The sequence below is a fragment of the Mycteria americana genome, chromosome 2, assembly GCF_035582795.1.
Source record: "Mycteria americana isolate JAX WOST 10 ecotype Jacksonville Zoo and Gardens chromosome 2, USCA_MyAme_1.0, whole genome shotgun sequence".
NCBI classification, from domain to species: Eukaryota; Metazoa; Chordata; class Aves; order Ciconiiformes; family Ciconiidae; genus Mycteria; species Mycteria americana.
This window is the reverse complement of record NC_134366.1, coordinates 77,174,068-77,191,535: the sequence shown is the minus strand read 5'-3', so window position 1 is coordinate 77,191,535 and position 17,468 is coordinate 77,174,068. Positions and strand designations below refer to the sequence as shown.

At 41.9% G+C, this 17,468-nt stretch overlaps 1 protein-coding gene across 2 annotated transcripts in view; it reads left to right on the top strand.

The window, feature by feature from the left end:
• PHACTR1 (phosphatase and actin regulator 1) overlaps positions 1-17,468 on the top strand; it is a 322,354-nt gene that overhangs the window by 240,365 nt on the left and 64,521 nt on the right. Inside the window, exons 5-7 of one of the 2 annotated variants that reach the window (XM_075493850.1) lie at positions 5,362-5,442; positions 12,557-12,742; positions 13,805-14,011. In XM_075493850.1, the coding sequence (XP_075349965.1) occupies positions 5,362-5,442; positions 12,557-12,742; positions 13,805-14,011 (474 nt within the window). The remainder of the gene's footprint in view (positions 1-5,361; positions 5,443-12,556; positions 12,743-13,804; positions 14,012-17,468) is intronic. The other variant, XM_075493851.1, reaches the window with a different exon arrangement.

The following is a 17,468-nucleotide window of genomic DNA, read 5'->3' as shown; positions in this document are numbered from 1 at the left end:
GGCCTCTTTTTCCTATTATTTTATTAGTCTTAATTATAGATTAACTGATTTTAAGTCTAGAAAGATCATTTCTTAGCCTAGCGTGTTGGCCACTGGCCGCAGAACAGGTGCTGTTAATGCTTTGCTACTGATGTGGGAGGTGACGAGGCAAGCTGTTTCAACTTGTCTGTACCTCACTTTTCCAACTCTGTAATGATACCGGTTTGCTTCTAGAGTGTTTTGAGTTACTCCTCTAGTGTGACATCAATGCTGGGTATTGTTCCTGTTTTATTAGTTTGTCTTGTAGAACATGCCACAGAAGTTTTCCAAACAATTCCTGTACTGAAAGGGATTTATTTAGTCAACTACTGTAGTGGCACCTGATTTGGAGAGGTATTTGCAATATTTTTTTTTAAATCAAGCTTAACTTTTAATACCCGCACATCTTTTCCCCGCTGATGTTCACTTATTTTGTAATCTCATAGAATAGGAGTGCTAGGCTACAGTCAGAACAAGAAATGTCATGGGCGGACATCACAGACAAAAAGGAGCTCCTAATCCTTTCTAGGTAGTAATCTGTCTGAGTCAGATTTTGTAGATGGTACTGTTAACAGGAAAACCCAGGCTGAGATTAGAGACCCAAAACTTCTATAAGGAACTTTAAATCTCAAAGATTAAAAAAACCTGTTGGAATATTTTTTCTTCCCTCAGGCTTCAAGAGACTTATGAGTGTTTGAAGTCAAGCAAAATTCATATTCAGCACTGAGCAAAGCAAAACAATTCTTTCAACCAAGCTATGTTTTGGCGTTGGTCAAACCCCAAGCTCACAGCAGCGATGCTGGATGTCAAGCCACAGCTATTGAAACAATCCCAAAATTAACGGAGCTCTGTGTGAGCTGACACATCTATATTTTCCTCAGCTCTGGCTGAGACTTTCATCTACAGCAGCATTTCTTTGCTTAAAACTACCCTCTTCGGTCAATTTTGATTTCAGGAATGGATTCAGCCCTAATTTTATGCATCTTTATCTCAGTTGCTCGCCCTTAGCTTCCTTTACGGTCAGTAAAGACTAACAGGCACTTCCAAGGTGCAGTTCAGACTGGTTTAGATGCTTACATTAGGCTGAGGTCAATCATGCCCGAGGCTTGCTCTTAATATATAACGAGGCCAACTCAGAGGCAGAAGCCCACACTGTAAAAATTTGTATGAGGTGAATCCTGCTCCATTTGGTTATCAAGAAAGTCTACGTAGCTGGAAGAATTTCAAGATGATGTAACATGTTTCAGATGTGAATCCATCACATCTGAAAATCTCGCCTTCCTTACAAGTCTAAAGGAAATATTGATTGTTGTTTATCTTAACCCTGTGCAAAGCAATTGGTTTACTTGTTTCTAATTATTCAGATCTGAATTATTAGCAAAGCAAATTTCTGCCTGTTGAATCCAAATATAAATGATGCACCAGAAAGCTTCTGCTCTGAGTTCCATTCCTGTAGCAACCTTTGCTTCCTAAAATCATCATGAAAATTATAGTGGCCTTTGAAAGGAAGAATTCATGCAAAGCAACCCCCAGTGCTTTTTAAGACAAAGGCCAAGGGCAACCTCAGAAAAAAGCGAGGTTAAGATTCAACTGGCTGGCACAGACTGGGGTTAGTTTCGGTTGTCAGATGAGAAGAAAGGGCAGGAGTTATTTATTTAGTCTGCCCCTTAGTTTAAGCAGCAACATGACAAGTTATGCAAAGGGGACTGGTTTATTCTCATATAGATGCAGATTGGAAGAGTTCATCTGAGATGTTTTGGTCTTGGAGGGAAGGATGGGATGGACAGAAAGGTTACAGGTCCTGACTACGTAAACGCCTCTTTGGCTGGTTAATGGAGCAGCAGAAGCGCTTGGCACAGAGGCAGCGGCAAGCTTCACCTTCTCAGCTGGAGGAGCAGCCCACAATCACTGCCATCACGGAGCGCAATGGCTTATTAAAGGAATAAAGACAAAACTGTACTTGATTTCCAGAACGGAGGGGCAGGAAATCCTCCTGACCCTGTCAAGGCTTTACTGATCTTAATGGGTCTGCCACAGAGAAAAGCTCTGCTTGAACAGCGGAGGGGTGCTGCTCCTGAGGGATGAGTTCAAAAACACCAGCTCAGAAACATTAATAAAAACATTTCCCACTGTTTCTTCATCAGAGCTTAAAAGAAACAGCATACTGCAGAGCACACTGGCAAAATCTGTACGCTTATACCATAAAATACACATATTCTCATTTCTATAAACTAGTAACTGAGAGTTTCTTGGAGAATGGATGAATTTGTTAAGAAAACCAGTTTCTGGCATAAGTGGACCCCATAAAGAGGGCTTAATGCTTCTCTTAACTCTAATCTCCTGGAATATTATACAAATGAGCAAAATGAGGTTAGTCACCAAGGAAAATCGCCAATGAAGTAACATATCTTTTGTTAAATATTAATTATATTTAATTTTTCCTCATCACAGAATTTACAAGGTTCTCACAAATCAAGGATTAATTTGGAGGTTTGTATTTATCCTCTTCTGTGAATGGATCACTTCTCAGTGGAGAGTGAATGAATTTATTCTCTATCAGCTTTCTGCCGGAAAAGAAAATCCTTCCTAAAAGAACAGGCAATCTTTGCCAGAGAAATCCAGACCGAGTGAAACATTTCATTGTTCGGGCTGTTAGATCCTAATGAGTTCTGCATCTAAGCGCTTGTGATTTTTTTTCCACCTGATCCAGCAGTAGCATAGCAGTTTATGCACTTAAATGTACAAGACTTGTTTGGGAGGAAGATTGGTATTAAAGGAAGGCAGCATGTTCCATAGTTTTAATATAACATCTGTTATTATCATTCAGTGCTGCTCTTAGCCCAGCATGCCCTTCCTCTAAATATCTTATTAATTAAACTGGCTTAGCGGGAAAATAATTAATACTTTAAGTCCTGTACCTACTTAGAAAGGATTTGGAAACTGAAAAAATTGTTTTAGTCTGAGCTTCAAACTGGAGGGGGTTTTTTTTGTTCTTGAGCAGAAGCGGATTACAACTAAAAGGGAGTATCTGAAAAACCTATGTCTTCAAAAATATATTCTATCTTCGAAATTCTGCTAGACTGCAAAAATAGCCCATGACTTTGAGAAGTCTTGGTCAATACTTGAGTGTCTTGCCCAGCAATTGTTTTGGGAAAGACACTCCTGAGTTTCTTCAAAATGTCCTGCTAGCCGTCTATAACAGTTGGTGCCCCGAAAGCCATAACTCCAATCCACGAAATTACTGTGTTTCTTACCACTACTTTAATAATGTGATGGGACTTCCTAGCCATGATGTTAGTAGTAACGCTGCTACCTTGCATAGCCAGCTGCTGAATAGGTAGGAGGGTGAAATGGTGAACCCAGGTGGGTGCCAGTGAATTTGTATGTAAAATGTGGATCTGTTACTTAGCTATTTAAGGTAAAGTACAGAAATAGCAGTATTTGCCCGTGTCTTCGTTTTGTGATCAGTGCTGCTGTCTGTATGCAGAAACTGCTGCTTTGCTGCTGTTTCACCCAACTTGATTTCCTACTGAAGAACAAGCTCAGACAGACGGGGTGCTGTTTGCTGCTTACACTGACAGAAAATTGAAGTCAGTCAGGGTTTTAACAATTTCTTTGGTGAGAGAAAGCTCAGGCATTATCTGTAGCTTGTTTTGGCTTTTTTTGGAGGGGCTGAGGACAGCTATTCTTAAGGAAGATGGGGAAAAAAGCTTTAAATACCATACCAGAACAAGGCCCGTTCAGTGGAGGGAAAAGGCAGGTTGGGGAGCAGTCTGCAACGTGACTCCACGGTCTGATTGTTGGGTATTTCTTTTCAAAAGCGTATTAGAAACTTAGAAATCAAAGTTTCATTGAAAGCCAGTGAGGTGCCTAAAGCACTTCTTCAAATGGGGCTAAGGCACTGTGGAAAATGCTGTGGCTGTTATGTTAACAGCCTCAAAAATAAAGCCATACCATGTGGCTGGCTAATGGGTATGGGGTCTTGTGCCTCAGCAAAGGGACTTGCCATTAATTCTGATCAATGCTGAAGTTCAGAGGGTGTGTTTAGGGGAGACCAAGGGTTTTATTAGCTACTGGCTGTACCTCCTGACCTTCTTTGTCCTGAAGAATACATGTTCAAAACTGATTTTAAAAATGGGGAAACCTAAATTTATCCTGTGGAAAAGAGTGAAGCAGAGCTGGCCTTGTTCATACTAAGGCATACGTATCTGACAGCAAATAAATCGCAATGAGTGCAGTGTCTCAATATAAGCATATCTAATTCACCAAGTATGCTGTGCCCCTGCAGGAACAGCCAACATGCAGCAGTGCCAGAAAAGATTACACCCTCATGTTTTCAGGGATGAAGAGAGGGTTTCGGAGCCTCTTTTGCTTTAAATCTGCCTTGGGCAGACTGGAGATGCTAAGTCCCAGTTCATTTGTGTGTGCGTGCATCTGGGCTGGGTCTGATAGGGGAGCATATGGCAGAAGCAATTCGCCCTTGACTGTGCCTCTTTTTTGGCAGGCACAGGCTTGTTTCTCGGAGAGTGCGCGCAGTCACAGCCAGTCCTGCACATCACTTCTTGCGCCCCATGCTTGCTGGCTTTCAGCTCTTTGCCTGAATGCATGTCCTTTGTGGTGTTTTGGTTAATTGGACATTGTTTTAATTACTGCTGAACTAAACAAACATGAAAATTCTATCTGTTTTGCCGCCCCAGTGACCATGGTCTCCAAGCAGGCAATACAGAACTTGGGCTGTTCAGACCTGGTGTAAATTGCAGTGACTCTAATGGAGTTCCCCTCATTTACACCTTTTGGGGGAAAACACCCCTCCAGGGAGGAGAAGGCTCCATTAAACAGCTCTTTTTTTGCACTGTCCCAAACGCCTTGCTCTGCTCTCACTGGAGTTAGTGGGAAACAAGCCTTGGCTTCAGGACAGCAGAGGTACCAGTCCTCTTCCGTGGCCTGGGGACAGTGCATGGCCACGTCTTTCACTGATGTGATCCTTCACGTTGCCTCCTTTTTTACCTTCCCCCTCCGGTTTCTGCACTAATTGCCTTTTTCTCCCTTTGCTGTCTTTAGTTTTCCACAGCAATGCTTCGGTCATGTGTCAAAATTAAGCAATAGGAGTGCAGGCATGCCCTCAAATCGGTCAGTCTATAGCCATTGCTGTCAATAGCGGCCATGCTACAGCAGCAGGCAGATTCTCTGGACTGCCAGTAGCCTTTATTTTGAGATGCTAATTGGCCACTGACTTGAAGAGGAGAAAAAGGATTTTTTAAATGCCTTAAAAGGCATAGAGCCTTTTAAAACAATCATTTACCTTCTTTTCAATTTATGTTGACCCTTCTCCTTTGCTTACAGCTTTGGAAAGAAAAATATCAATGAGGCAAAGCAGAGAGGAGCTTATAAAACGAGGAGTGCTGAAAGAAATTTTTGATAAAGGTAAGTGTTCTCCTTTTCACAACATTAAATTGACATCCCATATAGCTTTATGGCCAGATATTACATTATTGTAACATTAAGAACTGGGAATACAGTCCTGAATTGCAGGACTGTGCAGGATAAGGTCTCCAAACATCTCTCTTGATTTCACCATGGGCTGGCCCTCCCCGTTGGATACATGCGATAGTTATCTAGCAAATAAAACTGAAAGCTAATTAGAAGTGTAAAGCAGTAGAAAGATAAATCACAGCAGCGTGCAGGAGTCACTTGCTGCAAAACAGCGAGGCATCCAGACTGCGGGGAGATGAAGTGGGTCTGTGCCTGCAAGTGTTATCATTGTCTGCTTGAGTCACTCTGGGATTAACTGTTGTGGAAAATGGAAACATTTAAAGGTTTGGGATACTGGCAAGCACAGAACAGTGCACATTCCCTTGAAACAGCTCAGAAGACGTAATAATAATAATTCCTTGTTCAGGATAATTAATTTGTTGAGTTGGTAATGTATTATTTATGCAAAATGCCATTGTTTTACAAATGCCATTGCTTTACACCGGTAATGCAACATATATTTGACATCTATTAGGTATGTGTCAATCTTTAACTGTAGCTTTTATTTGTTTTGCTGCTTCCCTTGTCAATAACCAAGGCAATGAATTCAGCAAATTATATAAAGACATGCCAGAGTTGCCTCTTAATTTCAATAGAACTTATGCATGTGCTTTAAAGCCTCATTAATTCAAATTATAAAAGCCTTTAACAATACCAGTACAAAACCTGTTAGAAGTCAATAGAAGTTATAAACTTTCACAGATACTAGAAGTAGGGTCTACCTCATAAAGTTTGGAGCATTTAAATCTGCTACCTACTTTTTTAGTCTAGCTTATAGGGAATTTAAAAATTTACTAACCTGAACTGTTTATTTTTTAAGTGAAAAAAATAAAAAACATTGCAAAACCAAAGAAATAATCCGCTTGTCATTAAATTCTACAGTTGTTACCCATTACGTATTTTAGATGCTGCTAGTCCTTTAGATCGAACACTGCCTATGCTCTCACTATGGCCTGCTGCCTTGGAAGTCATTCTAGATGCAACTTCGGGATAGAAACAACACCTGGCAAAAGGTTTGCCCTTCTCACTGCTTTGGGTTGTCCACGTTTTGGAGTGTGACTCAGATGGGATACGCAGCCATGAGGCAGGCATCCCCGCAGCCAGCAAGGCACAGTCCAGGCTGTCACACCAAGTGTGTATTGCAGCCCAGGGGAGTCCAGGGCGTAGCTCCCCATTTAGTGCCCTGGCCAGCTCAGAAGTCAGCCTTCAGTCGCACTTCCATCCAGGGTGTGCCCTCCTTCATCCCTGCCTCACATCCCACATGTAGCTGCTTTCTGACCCACCCCTACATACAACTAGAGGCATCCCCAGGAAAAATCTTTTCTGTGCAGCCTGACCCTGCCTTCCACGTTGAAACTTGGGGAGATTCCCCCTGCTTCGCTACCAAAGCGCTACAGCTTTCTCCACTCATCAAATAATGCTGTAGTTTGTAATCTTCTGTGTCATCTTGTGAAGCAGATGCTAAGCTGTCTGGAGGTCCCCGTCTGAAAAAAGACATTAATTCCTCTTTATAGTCATTTTTCACCTTTTCATATCAGAAAAAGCTGGTATGAAACACATGCTGCTTCTTCCCATTTCCAGTGCAAAAAGCAGAGACATCGGAGTTTTTCACTGTCAGGTGCCGCTAAAAGGGAAACTATAATGCAAACCAGCTGGACTTCTTATTCAGTACCCTACATTATTTCCTGCTGGTTGCAAACACAGGAAGCTAAGAATTGGTACCCCTCCTTGAAAGAAAGAGGTCAGGCAGAGAAGAAAGTGGTAATACACAAGTATAGTAGCAGTGATCAAGTAGCTTTGATGATATAAGGATATGAGTAAGGCAAGATTTGTAGAGCAAAAGCAATATTTCCTTCAGTGGATTAATAATCCAAGAGTAATTCTAATAAAGGATATTATATCTCACTACGAACCTTAAGTGGAAGTAACATTTTCCTTGTAATTCCTGTTAGGTAATCTCTAATCCTTCAAGAAAACACAGCAGACTTTAGCACTTTGTAGCAGAAGGCTTTATTTTGATGATGGTAGTACCTTCCATGTCAAGAGGTGTCTTGCACAGACAATAGGTGTAGCCATAATGTTAAATCTCTTTGTCTCCCTTTCCTAAGAGGAGGACAAAGCAGACAGAATCAGCCTGTGAGTAATTTTACCTTTTTCTTTTTTTAAAAATTCCTTACAGATCAAAGGAAACTTAATATGGATAGACTGACCCAAGAACAAAAATTCTGAAGCTTGTAGTGTGCTTAGTATTGGTTTTATCATATCTTCTATGTTGAACAAAAACAGAATTAGCAAGTTTGTTCACCTGCTGTATAAAATGACACTCTGACCTGTTTGCTTCAGGATTTGCTGGCTTTTCAGAGGACTTTGTGTCATCCAGCAGGTGAAAGTTAGCAGAGTGCAGTAAGTCACAGTGTTCACACATGGGAGAGTCACTGCAGTCCAGCTGCTATATTTGGGAAACAAGAAATGCTTTCATCACTTCAGTGACCCCCATGCTTAAACTAGTCAAGTGAAACCACTCCAGACTGAACTGCAGAGAGCTCTTTTCTTGGCAAGGGCCAGACTCATGACTGAATCAGTTTCTGTCATCTTCTATTTCCAGGGTTCTGTGACTTGAGTCTTCTGAAAATGTAGGCAAAGGTTGTCAGGTTTTCAAATACTGTGTACTTTTGGAAAAATAGTAAGTTGAAGAAGTATCTGATGCGGCACCTGCTGTTCTAATAGTTTGTGGGCAGGCAGTGCCAAGAGGTTAAAAATACAGCTTCCACCTGCAGCTCAGAACATAACCACAGCATTTAGAAGAACTCGCATTTTTGCTATACTGTTGCTCCCACACATAGATAAACAGCTTTGATTTTCACATGAAGGTGTAACCGTCCCAAAAGCATCTATCTTTAGAATTGCCCACTGTTCCATGGTGCCAGTCAAAGAATTAAATCTACTTGTAGTATTTTGATACCTCTTCTTTTATCTGAACATAGATGAGATTGCCTGTAGTGAGAAATTTCTCAATATGAGTGTGTACTGGTTGCTTGCTTCAGAGACAATGGTGCAATGGTTCTGCAAGGAAGCATGGGCAATCTTCATCTTTTATACTTTTGTATTTTTGTACTCTCTATCTAATCAAAATGATGGATTTAGACCCAAATTTTGGGTTACCTAAATCCTGACAGGATTTGGAAGTGTTGCACTTACGTGCTAAGGCAAGTTTTGTGGCAGTATGTGAGGATAAGTTTGAAGAAGTGGCTTTGCTACTGCAGCAAGGAGGAAGGCATGGCAGCCACCAGAGCGCCAGCTGTGCTGCAGTTTCAATATGTGGAAAAGATTTGAACTCCTCCAGAAGCAGGGAGGACATCCGTATGTCAGCCTGTCTCAAACTCCACAGGATCCCACAAAACTGGCGGTCTGCTTAGAGGCTGAAGTCAAGGAGGATCCTAGCCACTGTGCTAAGGTAGCCACCAAGGCTAGGAAACAGCCCCGGGACAGGTCTTGACCACATGCAAGAACACTCTATTTTCCATCCCCTAGCCCATGGGGGCCATGGCAGAGAAGGACATGAATTTTTCTCTGCCCTTCGTGGCCTTTGCCATCGAGAATGCTTACCTGGACAGTCTTACTTGAGAGCAGGCAAGTAATGAAGGAGACAACTCGAAGTGGAAAATAGCTCAGGATTTCAAACTCTCCTCATCATTTTGACTTCCTTAGCCGTTTATCCATGGAAGGAGCACTTTTCAGACATGCAAGAAGTTCCCTAGTCCAGGGTGTTCGGAGTGAAAAGACACGGTGAGCGGGTAGGCAGAGCCCCGATGTAAAGAAACAACAAAAGGACTGGTCTGTACCAGTCAGCATGATGCAGTGTGGGCTGCTTCACACCAGGCAATTTTTAAAAAGTACCTGAAAGTGGAAATGGCAGGTGAGTTCAGGAGGACAAACCATGCTTAGGGGACACATGTTTTGAACATATCATCTATGCATTTCTGGGCCTTCACCCCATGCTGTTATTTTCACATGCTGAGGTGAATCAAAGTGTCTGGTTAGAGTCCTCTGCATCGGAGAGTTTCCTCTGAGGTCCTGTTTCTTCAGTGACTTCAGGTGTGCAGAGCCTCCTGAGTAACAGAAGAGCAGCCGTCATGGGCTCCTGTTTCTGCAGAGGTCAAGCTACTCTCTCTGGTCCCATCGAGATCCAGCTGATTCACACTCAGCCAGCATTATCAAAGCTCATGCATTTCGGGAAAGTCATTCTCCACTAAGTAGCAGCAGGCTCTGTGAAAACACAGCAAAGGATTTAGCAAGTGTGAGAACAAAAGATTACATATGTTATCACTGTGCAAAATTAACTTCAAATTCATAGCCAGTTCCTGAAGACTAATCGATTCATCCATGTTTATGTAATAATTGCATTACCAGGATTCTTTTCATTTGCATGTCAGCTAACCAGAATAGCTTTTAGTACTTTAAAAATAATAAGTAATTTGCCTTTTATGTCTGGTTGTCAAGCATGTCTCTGATCCAGGATTAATTCACACTAAGATATTCTTCACTCTACAAATTATTTTATCTGGATCTTTGATCTGTTTGCTGTACTTGAGCAGCTCCCCATGTAGCTCTTCTTTAAGCGAGATCTGATTTAGGGTATATATTTCAGTCATGATTCCGTGTCATGTCTGATGATTTCAGTCAAATCCAAGGACAAGTTTTAGAGTCTAAATGAAGATTAGAGATATTCAGAGGTAAGATTAAAAGAGGTTATGCTGTCAGTACAGAGAGCTGTCATGCTTGTTATTATGACAAAAAATGAAAGCCAAAATTTTATCTCACATTTTACTTTTTTGCAATCATAAACCTTCAACGGGTCATTTCAATGCTATCTTCTTAAATCATGCTGAATATACCTTGAGAAGTGCAAAGTGCAGTTAAGACAGTAAGATTTCAAGGTGCTCAGCATGTTGCCATAGGCATCCCACTTCATTAAAAATGTGTAGACATCCCTCCAAAAAATAGATGTTACGGGTTTTATCATGCATACGTTTTGTCTGCTCACAGTTAGAGTCAAATTTAGTCCTGCACTGAATTAATGAATATTGCTGGACACAATCACTGCCTTTCATTCAAGAAACAGTTGCTCTGCATAAGAAACAATTACACTCTTTCATGAAACCAGGTAACTGAGACAACAGCAGCCTCTATCCCAAACATCTGTAAAGGTGTGTGTGTATAAAAAGGAGACATAGCATTTCCACCCAAACAGCTGAGTCGAAAAACATTCAGCTTAAATACTGGCTGAACTGTTGTTTGATTTTTGCTGCCTAGGGAAATAAACGGGTTTGTATTGAATGGCCACGGCAGGTAGAAGGAGACTGTGCTGCGAACAATTGGCCAAAACCTTCAGTTTTGATTAATGTTGCCACCTTTTAGCCATCTCAGTTGATTGCTCTGAAAGCCGTGGGTCGGGTGTCAGTCTAGTATGATGTGCCTGTGTACTATATTAGCTCTCTGGGTCTTCAAAAAGCCTCCAACAAAAACAAGAAAGTCAAGACCTTGGTATTTCTAATAATTCCAAAATAAGCAGGAGAGCATCTTCACTCGCTGTATAGAAGCTTTAAAAGGCAGAAACATAATTCTGAATACTTATCAGCTAACATACTTTCAGACTTGTTAATTGCTGTGTCCTGACGCTTAAGTGAGACTTAATTTTCTTTCTCTTTTCAGTATTGTTTTCCAAGGTGTTTTGCACATCTTAGCTCTGTGAGGGGAAAATGTGCACTCGAATGATGTACATCTCTGCTGGGTACATTGAGCAGTAATATGGCTAATTAGAGGTGCCCAGAAATCAAGAACCAGATCCTGAAATCCTGAGTTTGACTTAAAAAAATAATTTAAATACATAGTAAAATTAGGCTTCATTTACTTGTCTGCTGGTTTTTAGCCTTACAGGTCACATTCCAGTTATATTTTCAGGCTTCCACTCATAACCATAGGGGCTGAACACTTTCCTTTATAAAATTGTAATTGAGATATCCATGTAGTCATTGCCTCCAGGTACGAGAGTGCTGTACATAACAAGTTCTGAGATAAAAATCATGTGGGTTGACACCATAGAGAATGATCTGATCCCTCGCTTCTGTTCTTTATTATTTCTAATGTGAAGTGGTATTTGATAGGAAAGAAACTACCAGCTGCTGTTACAGAAATTTTGCTCAGATAGAGGAGATATTAATAATAACTTTGAAAACAGACTTTCTAAATAGAATCTGCTATATCCCAGTATCAAGACCTTACACCAGGCAACTATAAAAATTATTCTCTCCTTTACTCAAAATCTTGATGCTGGGAGCTGTAATGTTTTTATTTGTGTGTAAAATAAGGATATACTTCTGTGATTTTGCTTGTGTCCCTTATAGCATAAAAATTGCTGTAAGGGAAGAGAATAATTCTTGTTGTTATTATTATTAAAATATTATAAATTATATACTGTGTATATTAGTATTCTTTAAGAAAGCTCCATAGCTTCAGTGCCAGCCCATTCTCATTCGTGACTTCCCAGCTTCAACAGAGAGAGAGGGAAAACAGATTTTGTGGCCCTGGATGGGGCTGCATGGCTCTATGGGTGGAGGATGGTCAGGAACCATCCAGCTTAGACCATGGATCATAATGAGCATCCTAGGGTAAGCAAAGGATCAACAGAGATATTTGACAGATCTTTCCCAAATCTTAATAACCCCTTAAGGCAAGTGGAATGCTGTCAGACTTCTGTGAAACTGTTGTGGACAGAACATCACAGTCAGACATCTCCAAAAATTGCTCTGCACAAGTTGTATTTTTGAGATACAAACCATATTGTTTTGATCCTTATCCCTGTGTCTTCTGTATGCATACAAGATCTCAGTTCAGGTTCCTCGTTTGCAAGCAAGCTAATGGAGATAGCAGATTTCATTTTAAATTTTTTCTGCATCTTATTTATGTGTCTTCTGTTGTCATTCTGCTTTCCTCCAACTATGAACAGATGGGGAACTTTCCATACCAAATGAAGAAGGAGCTTTGGAGAATGGGCAGCCTCTGGGCTCCGGGCAAGTGCTGAGCTCCAGCCAGGTATCCCTGCCAGCTCTAGCAGAACTGGAGTCAGGTCCAGCATCTGGGGAACCCTGCTCATACGAGGTGCTCCCAACCACAGAGATCATGGATGGGACAGGTAACATCTTGTTTACATTGTGATGTAGATACTCTAAGCTGTTTGAAACAGGTTTTTGACTTCTAACATTTGGTGTCTACCCTGAGAAATCCTTCTCAAAGAGACAGAGGTCTTCTGGTGGAGAAGGAGGTGACAGCATACAGATTGTCACTGGATGCTCCATGAGAAATTTTGACGGACTTGGCGTAGAAGTAACCTCTACTTCTACACAAGTAACCTCTTTGTGAGTAAGGCAAAGTCCCTGCACTTTGTGAACATTTAAGAGTAGATTTCTAACTCTCTGGCTACATCTCAGCTGTGCCAATGAGCTCTAGAGCAGATAGCTGACAACATTTTTAAACCGTAGGGTACATCGTCATGCCCTTCAGCTGCCGCATGGTGTTGGGTGACATTGACACCCATACATACACCCATAACACCCATGTGTTAGCATCTTTCAGTAGCTAACACAGCCAGCTGCCCTGCCCTAGGTGAGGCTCTCTGCACTTCTTCCCCAGCCCATGCAGAGAGACGGCAACGCTGTACATCTAAGTTAGCTCCTCTTTCTGCATCACTTAGTGCTGGGAGTTGTGGACAAAGGTCGAGTGAGGAGAAGTGACTGGTAGAAGTGTTCATCCATGATCCTGCACAGCTATGCAGCCTCTTTGAAATGGACTAGGGCACGTGAGGTGCTTTTACATTTCTACGATAAGTTTAGAGACCGCCTGCTCACATAGCTGGTCCTGAGCAAGCTGTGGTGACAGACCATCTGAGATGTGACATTTTAAGGCTCTTGATTTGTGTTCAAGATGTGGGAATACATCCCAGCCTGGCATAAGGGAGCTGGCTTCTGTCAGAGGTAACGGGAAATTCGGCTGTTGTGTAGATGTGTGTTATTCCTTCTCTTTCTCTTTTTCTCTCTTTCTTTCTCTCCTCCTTTCTATGTTATATGATGTTTGAGTGAAATCTATTAGTCGTTCTTAATCTGCATTGCTGCGCTGCTTTTCTTGTCTTACTGCGGCTGTATCCGCTGCTGCTTTGCTCGTAACATTGTTGCGTCTATGATGTGGTTGTGTCCTCCAGTGTCTGAAGAGAGCCCCACATCCAATGAATCCGGCGTCCTCCTGTCCCAAGATCCTACAGCTAAGCCAGTCCTGCTACTTCCCCCAAAAAAATCTGCCGCTTTCCCTGGAGACCATGAGGACACCCCAGTGAAACAGTTGTCCCTCCTCAAACAGCCCCCTGCCCTGCCTCCTAAACCTATTGCCAGGATTGGCAGCCACTTAACTGGTAAGTAGGTGTTCCTGGGCCCTCAGCACCCCTGTTTCCCTTATAGGAAAAACCTGCCCTTACAGCAAGGTTCTCAGTGTCCTTCCTCCTTCTGTAACGCTGTTTGCACATGTTGTTGTGTGTACTGGTAATGTATCTGTGTTGTACCTAGGGCAGGGATCATGAAGCATTTTCAGGCTATAACTTCATCAGGGTTGCTTCAGGGCACTTCCCCTCTCAGCTGTAATTACCTAAGACCGCCGTTGCATTTCCTAACCCTCCTCACTTGTTCATCAAGACTTACCATCACCACAAAAATTGCAGGATGTGCTTTGATGGGAAAGGAAGTATCAGGAAAATACTAGGATATCTTTAAATGCCTTTAATGAGAGAAAGGGTGAGGGTTGAGGGGAAAGGGAGAGTTTTGCTTTCTCCTTTTGCCCTTTGATGCTTCTCCTCTCAACTGCCATCTGGACAGGTCCCCCTGCACACACCCTGTATCTTTCCATGTGTTTGGCTTTCACTTGGCCCCCTGATCCTTACACAGGCCATCTGTCCCATGGGTTCTTGCCATTTTGCTTCCCTACTCACACTGCCTGCCTAACTGCTCCCCCTTTCCACCCCTGCTCTGACTACTCCCCTCCCACTGGTGAGTCCTGCTGATGATGGGCAGCTCCAGTTCCCAGTGACCAGGATTTTGGTGTCCTGCAGTTCATGCTGCAGTTTATCTCTCACTGCATGGCAACTAGCAACAGTAGACAATACAGGCTCCTTTTTTTGTGTTCTAGATGTTTTCACAAGTGTCCAGGCTCTTTGGGATTCAAAGCTCTAGGTACATTTGGAAGGAGGATTGGTGGATCTCCTCTCTCCAGTAGGTCATTTAGACCACCAAAGCAAAGGATGGCTACATTTACACAGACAAAAAAGGTTCCCTAAATGCTTGCCTGCACCTTTTGAACCGTCTGCTCATAATTGCAGCTGCTGCCCAGGAGGCAGCACCTCTAAATCCTGAGTTCAAGACGAGGTGTGGTGCATCTCTGTACTGGGGCAGCTACCGGTCTCTCACTCAGTCGATCTTCTTGTGTTAATGCTGCCCTGATCTTTTCAGGGCTGATGTGAGAAATGCTCAGCCCACATTAATACATTCTAGATGGGTTTTTTTTTCCTGACAGTTAGTACCCATTTTATTCAGGTTAAGATATATATCAGGAAAGAGCTCATTAGGAAAGAGCATGTTCTGGTTTTCTCTCATATCTCTACGTAGTCTCTTCATGTTTCTGTTTGAATGACCACACATTTTTGTTCTGTATAGTTTTGTTCATTTTATGTGAAATCTCTACTTTCTTGCCTGCCAAAATCTACACATAATGGTTAATATTTTGCCTTATACTACAAACTGAATGGGCAGTTCTGCAGCCTGCAAAGCCAGGCAGCAGTCTTAATAGCTTCAGGTGAGGACAAAACTAGCTTCCTATGATCTCCCATAACACTCTGTCCCAATTACAAGAAGCTGCTCAGAAATGAGGCCAACATGGAAGAAATAAAAAAATGGGAATAGCATAGGAAAAAACTCAGGTACTAAATGTCCTTCATTCCTAAGCTTTTCTTTTGTAAGAGATACCATAAGAATCAAAGGATGAGGGCTTCTGGCGTGGCTTTTTTTGGAGCTGGAAACTTTCTGTGAAGTAGAATAAGGCTCAAGCTATCAGCATAAGTCAATTGCTTGATGGTGATGACTTTCCAATGAAAGTGAAAAAGAACTGTGACTTCTCTTATTTTGTGGTGGCCTTTAGTGGTCTCTCATCCAATCCTAAACAAACTCTTGTATGTGCATATAGGCAGACTCTTGTACGTGCCTATACAGAATCCTCAGGGAAAAGGAACAGAGATTCAGATTTAGTCATAGGGCTCTAATTTAACTGACAGTTATTCCTGGTGGAACTGAAAGCCTCATTTATACATACCTTATAAATAAAAGTATTAAACTTATTCTTAAGGGTCCATTTACTTCGGTGGTCTAAAGGATATACGTGTTGTTCAGTGCCTTGTGTTCTCCACTGGTAATTATTTTAGCCATGTATAATCTTTGGAAATGAGCAATCAATCCTAATGAAGCATCCTCATCAGTGAGAAGCAGAATTAATGCTATTCTTTTACTAATTACTCCAGAGACATCCTCAGCTTGTTTGTGAGAAAACAAGTAAAATCTGAATTCTGGCATTCGAGGTGAAGACTTTTCTGTTCTTGTTGCGTACCCATTTTTCTGCTGAAGATTTTTGTGAGAAGGTTGAAGGACAAATGAAGACATACTATGCTTGGCTAATGGAGAGTGACAGTGGTTTAATCGTCTGGTAGCTTTTTTCAAGAAAACTGCAAGGGGAGATGTGATCTTTTAAAGGGTTCAGGTACACATCTGAAAATGCAGAAGCGCCTCTTAACTTCTGTCTTAACATATATATGTATGTGCATGTGTACATACGTATATTCATTTAATAGAAACATGTTTTATACAAACATATATTATAAAATCACTACAGGCGGGGTCAGCAGCAAAAAAAAGAGGAGAAATATTTTTAATACAAAACTTGACAAAAGAAAAGCTTCCTTTGAGTCTGACCACCTTCTTGCTGTGAACTTATCCTAAAGTTCTTCTGTAAAGGCATGAAGACTGACTTGCAGGGTTTGGCAAAGGACTTAATGCAGGTTTTAGAAATGGAAAAGAAACATTCCTCACCTCTGAAAGCATTTGTGAACCATCTCAAACATCTGTCTGCCTGTGCCAAGACAAAGATTGGCCTTTCCCTCGATAAGAGATGCACATAAAAGAGCAGGCCTAAAATAAACATGAAAGAGGACATTTAATTTTGGGGAGAATGAAAAGAAAAAATCCGTTTTAAAGGTGACAGGAAGAGAGAATTGCCTCTAGCAAATATAAATCACACAACCTTGGCATGCTTCTTCTCAAGGCTGAGGTACCGTGGGGATGGGACAGTACAGGAATGGGGACAGAGCCAAGAGCAGACTGCAGAGCAGCCACTGGGAGAGGTGCCACCGCCACTGCAGAAGATGCTCTGTGCTTTGCCTCATGCCATCTCCCATGCTCTTGATGATGCTGCCTCCACAGGGAATGTCCCTATCACAGCACTGGGTGTGGAAGTGCCCACGCAGCCCTAGAAGACAGGCAACCCTCAGAGAAAAACATGATCCTTAACTGTTTTGATACTGTTGTTTCACTGTTCTGCATTTGCTGTTGGCCAGTCACCTCCTGGTGAGCCTTCTACTGGTTTTCAGATATGATTATTATTAGACAACATTAATGGACAGAATTTCTTTCATCATTGTAATTCTCTGGTATCCACATGCAGAACCCAGACATTTAGGACAACACTTGCAGGCCCCTTCGTTGAAAATGTAGGAGGAGCTGAAATAATCACCTGGGACCAAATATAATTGGACTGCTGGGGTAAAGTCCCCAGAT